We start from the raw sequence: 5,786 nt of genomic DNA, 5'->3' as shown, positions 1-5,786 counted from the left end.
AGACAAAAAGAGGAGAAAGAACAAGAACATGTAAAAGAGAAGAGAAGAGGAAGAACTTTCAAGACTTTGAATCAAGGTAAGGGGGACTCTTCCTTTTAGTATCTGTTATGTGATTGTAGGTGATATAGCACTTTGAAACAAGTGTTGACGTAGCACTTTGAAATCCCAAGTTGGGCGTCATACAAGTTCAAATTCCTTTTTCCTTTAGAAATCACCACTGAGCCTCCATTTAACTTCCATTTATTGCACGAAAAGAACTATAATATCCTTCATTATCCAACTTTCCAATAGATAAAAGATTGAATCAAAGTTCCAAAATGTGTTTCACACCTTTGAGAACTAGAGTAGTCCCATTGCTAGTTTCGACACAAATATCTCCCATTCCGATGATATTAGCTTGCCCATTATTTTCCATACGAACAACCCCAAAGTCACTGATCTCTTATTCAATTTTATTATTTTTTTTTTCTTTTCATTCACAAGTCTATATAGATCATTTCTTTCCCATTCTTCTTTTTTTTTTAAATTAAAATTGATTTAACTCCTAATTATTCACTTTTGCTCAATTTTACTACTTTTGCTTTTTTGTATTCAGTCTTTTGAGAAATAAAGAAGTACAAATCTTATATTTTATCATGAATAGGCTTTGATCAAATAATTGTAGTGTAAAATTTTACGATATATTCTGATCAAAATTTCATCAATTCAGTGGCTCTTTTAATTCAATTAAATTAGTGCTATTCTTTATTTTTGTTTTATATATGAATTAACTTAAAATAATATAGATTTTTGTCGGATCATAAATCAAGTATTAATTTTTTTAATAGGCAATGATACTAAATAATTTAAAATTACTAAAATGCAAACTAAAAATAAAAACTAATAGTTATTATTTTTAGAAACTCATAATTTACTATGATACCACCTATAACATCTACATTTATTTTTAAAATTATTGGTTGTTAATTAGCATATGAATTATTTTATACCAATAATAATAATGACAACGTTTTTAATATTTTTTACCTATTTATTTTGAAAATGGATCCTCTGCTGTCAATGTCTGCAGCTATGCCTCTACTGCTTGATCTAATGGCCCAAAATCATTACAAATCAATAAAATAAAATAAATTTGGTTTGAAGAGAGAGAAAGAAGATGAATAAATGGCTTAGATGAAGGCAACATGGGCAGCAACAGAGAGGACACAAGACAGGATCTAAATCCATTAATTTTACTATTTTTACTCAATTGATTTTCACTATGATTTATTTTTCATTTTTGTTAATTTACATTGTTATTTTTTATAACATACAAACTATTAAATTATTCCTAATTTATATCATTATATTTCAAATTATTAATTTAAACTAGACTATTTATTATTAATAATTTAATAAAACTTACCCGTACATCGTGCGGGTGTGCGTTTAGTTAAAATACAAAATTTAAACTTAGTTATTTTGAAGAACTTATAAAAATAAGTTTAAACAAATCCTAAGAATAATGTTATAAGGTGTTTTCATAAGTTATCTCAAACAAGTTATCTCGTAAAATTTATATTACTAGATAAGCTCAGATAAGTTAATGGAAACAAACATTTAGTCTCATTGTATTTTTGAAGTAGGCTAATAGGTCAATCAGACTTTTAAAAAGACCATATTAATGCCAAAAAAATAAACCTTTGATAGATACAGACCAGACTTAGACTTTAAAATTTTTAGAAGATCAAACTCTGACTTGCTAAAACCTCACTCGGTTCGGCCTATTTTCACCCCTAGTCATATTATAATTCTAATGCAACAATGATCATATTTTTTTCAATATACCCTTCATCATTATTATTATTTTTTCTTTTCATTTTTTAAATGGCTTTTTATATGTAATTAATAAAAGACAATAATATAAAATAATACATAATTTATCTTTCTCATGCAAAATTAATTGGGCTTCTTAATTCACCTAAAATATCTAAAATATCTTATAGTTTAAGACCGAGAAAATACTTCTTAAAGCCAATAATCTTTATTTAATATAGTTCGAAAAGAGGTGAGCTTGTATGCTGGTTGTTCAAGATAACACCACTAAATTCCATATTAAAAAAAAAAACATCAAAAAGAAGAAAAAAAACCTATTAAAATTGAAGAAAGAAATAACCCTGTTTTGTTAAACCCAAATAAATAACCCTATTTAAATGAACAAGAATACACCAAGCATAGTTTTAGAGCCTCAAATACACACGTTTAGGGTTCTGCTTTCAACACTGCCGTAAGTTCTCATGAATCGCCGTAACGCCAAGTCACGTAAATCCAACTGCACTAGGATAAAGTCGCTAGTGTTCCTCCCGGAAGAACTCATCCTACAAATCCTATCATACCTTCCGATCAAATCTTTGATGCAATTGAAATGCGTGAGCAAAGCATGGAACACTTTCATCTCCGATCCAAAATTCATTAAACTACATCTTCAACAATCCAAGAAAAACACACAAATCCTGTGCATGTCTCGGGGTTCTTATATCCTACCCTTCTCGTTTAATACTTTACTAAACAATCCTTCCATAATATGTTCCACCAAAAATTACTTCCCATCCGATCCCGACTATCAATACCAATTCATTGGTTCCTGCAATGGATTATTCTGTTTTCTTCTATTGCATATGACAAAGTTTCCTCGAAAATTCTTGTTTCAGTTATGGAACCCAGCCACTAACACATTGTCTAACAAATTTGTTCAACAATTCCATTCAAGGTTATTCTCTACTAGATTTGCTCAACAATCCCTTCCGAGGATTCACGGGTTGTCATTTGGTTATGATAATTCGACTGATACTTATAAGATTGTGCTTTTCGAGTCAAACAAGTTGGAAATATTTAGTTTATTCAGTAATGTTCTGAAAATTATTAAACTTCCTCACATGAGTCCTTTACAGAAATGGGACTATGATTCCAGATGCAGACGCAGGTTTCTTAGTGACGCTGTGTATTTGAATGATACTATTAACTTGTTGGTCCGTGAGAATGCTAAGCAAATTGTGATTATCTCGCTCAATCTGAATATAGACACATATACCAAGTTTCTTCCCCCTCAAGATTTTGTTGAAGTTATACCTAATTTGCCAACTATTCATGTGTTGGAAGACTCTCTCTATTTTAGTCACCATACCCAAAAAACCCATTTTATAATATGGAAGATGAAGGAATTTGGAATTGATAAATCTTGGACTCAATTTCTTAAAATAAGTTATGAGGATTTGGATATTCATAATAAATATGGATGTTCTCTGGCTCCACTTTGTCTTTATGAGAATTGCAGCATCGCACTAGTACAAGGAGAAACCGATGGTAGATTGCAAGTGATTGTCTATAATTGGTTTGAGAATAGAATAGAAAAAACTAGAATGGTGGGGCGAATGAATTGGATGTTTAACCAAAATTATGTTGAAAGCTTGGTTCCTACGAGTTGAAGTAAGTTCCTCTTCATTTGTTTAATTGTTTGAATCTTATACCACAAACAGTTTTTGAAAAAACTTGCATGGTTATCTTTGAGAACTTAGCAAAATAAGTTTATGAATAATGCTATAAGCTGTCATAATAATCTATTCCAAACAGTGTTAAAAAACTTATGTCATAATAAGATAAGCTCAAATAAGTCAATCCAAATATGCCCCATGTTGTTTTAAAATTCTAGGCAATTCTTATTAATAGCTTATGTGAGTGTTCTTGTTGTGATGGCTCAGGTTGCCATATTGTAAATCATTATGCATGGTTGAAAAGAGCTTTTATACATTAAAAATAAGATTTTCAAATGTCCTGATAATGTTTATTTATAGCTTTATATCAGTTCAAGAATATCTACCTGATAATGTAATTTTTAATAACTCAAACCATTTGTCACTTATACTACTTTCTTTATTTGTTTCTCTCATGATATGCTTGTGAAAATTATGCTCTCATTTTTTTCTGCTATGTTTTTCTTTTATATATTTGTTTGATGTGTAATAATAATATGGCTCTTTTTTTAATCTTAGGGCCACAACCCAAGTTCAAGTACATTTAGGTGTTATTGATGGTTGCTTGCAGATGGTTGAAAGAGAGAATGGTAGAAATAATCTTTAAGGAACTACATTTTCTTTAGTTTTAGTACTCTTTTTGTGGAATATATTTATGGACCTTTTCATTTTTATTTTTATCTTTTTGAAAGCCTTTGCAGGAATTTCTTGCTAAATATTTATGTCGTTTTAAACGGTGTTGATTCTTCATAAATTATTCAAGCACACACTTTGCGTTATCATCTGGGTATAATCTATGCCTTCAGTGTTGTCTCAAAAATAAAGCACTTAAAAATTCTCGGTGATTTTGCAGTAATAGAGAGGTAAGATATATTCCACAACGATGAAATGTAGTTGCCTTACCAAATGAACTTACAGGGTCATGTCTCATGCGCTATTTAAGGAAGCTAAAAAGTGCTTCCTGAACGTATTTTACAATAATAATATAACAGTTCTGTTTGATATTACACAAATCACTTTCCATAAAGTATCTAGCTATATACACAATTTAATTTTTTTAAATTTTTTTTTGTCTTTCTACCTTTCTGAATTTTATCCCCAAATTATTACAAAATCATGACTCGCACTTTCTACAAAGATGAAAACTTGTATGCTTCTGCAAATGTTAAGCAGCTATGCCTATATTGTATCACAGGTTATAACGTCATGTTTAATGATTGGAATGTAAATAGACTGCAATAAGGATATGTATTTTGATAGTTACGTATAAAATGCTAAAGAAGTTGAAACACTTGAGGAGATGCATTTAAGTTTCTGTGGATAAATACTTCATGCAAATTTTTATGCCAAGTAGCATCTGATTTAATTCATTCATACAATTATTGTAAAATTTGTTTGAGAAGCATATTTTAACACTGTAGCATAATCATTGGTCATGCATTGCAAAAAGATGAAAAATCCGAACTAGCTCTACTGAAGGACTACTGTATTAAGTTTGCTCATCTAGTAGAGAAAGCAGTACAAGGAACAAATGCAGAACACTATTAAAGCAACGGTCCAAAATCAAAACACTAACCCAACGAATAACTGACAGATAACAAATACGAAAGAACAACATCAGATATCCGAGTGCAACTAGCACTCGGCCACTTGGAATCAACTTCTTGATACATTAAAGAATGCCACAACTATCACAACTCCAGCAAGATACACAGATGATCTATTCAATGGTTTTCTCAAATGATTGTTTCCCTCTTTAATCCTTCGTCTATTAAGTGAGATTGAATTTGCTTTTGGAAAAACCATCGTCTAGTTAACTAAGTCAATAGATAATCATTTAACAATACAATAACAAACTTTATTATGTAATCACATGGATTTGAAAACAAAATACAAGGACTTGAATAAATTTGAACTAAACTTCCTTTCAGTTGGTTGGAACCAAACTTTCCACATAACTTTCAAAAAAACGCCAATTTATTTCATTGGTAATTCTTCTTCGCTCAACTCTATTATCTCTTAAATTATAGATAATTGCTTGGTCTTCACGATTGTTTGCCAATATCAGTGTTGCACCATTTTCAGAAATATACAAAGGATACAGTGACAATCGACTATAAAAGTCACATAAGAAATGCTCTATTTGAAGATTCTCATAACTTATTTTAAAGAGTTGAGTCCAAGATTCTTCAACTCCAAATTGAGTCATCTGCCATAAAACAAAATGGGTACGTTTAAACTTATAAAAAAAACAAAGGCAATTCCTCAACACAGAAA

General features: G+C 30.1%; 1 protein-coding gene across 1 annotated transcript; it reads left to right on the top strand.

Moving 5' to 3' along the window:
• Positions 1–2,657: 2,657 nt before the first annotated feature.
• On the top strand, positions 2,658–3,464 carry LOC131613865 (F-box/kelch-repeat protein At3g06240-like). Its single transcript, XM_058885503.1, has one exon. The coding sequence runs from the start codon at positions 2,658–2,660 to the stop codon at positions 3,462–3,464; it is 807 nt and encodes a 268-aa protein (XP_058741486.1).
• Positions 3,465–5,786: the final 2,322 nt, after the last annotated feature.

This window comes from Vicia villosa, linkage group LG6 (genome assembly GCF_029867415.1).
Source record: "Vicia villosa cultivar HV-30 ecotype Madison, WI linkage group LG6, Vvil1.0, whole genome shotgun sequence".
Taxonomy (NCBI): Eukaryota; Viridiplantae; Streptophyta; class Magnoliopsida; order Fabales; family Fabaceae; genus Vicia; species Vicia villosa.
This window is presented reverse-complemented; position numbering and strand designations above follow the sequence as displayed.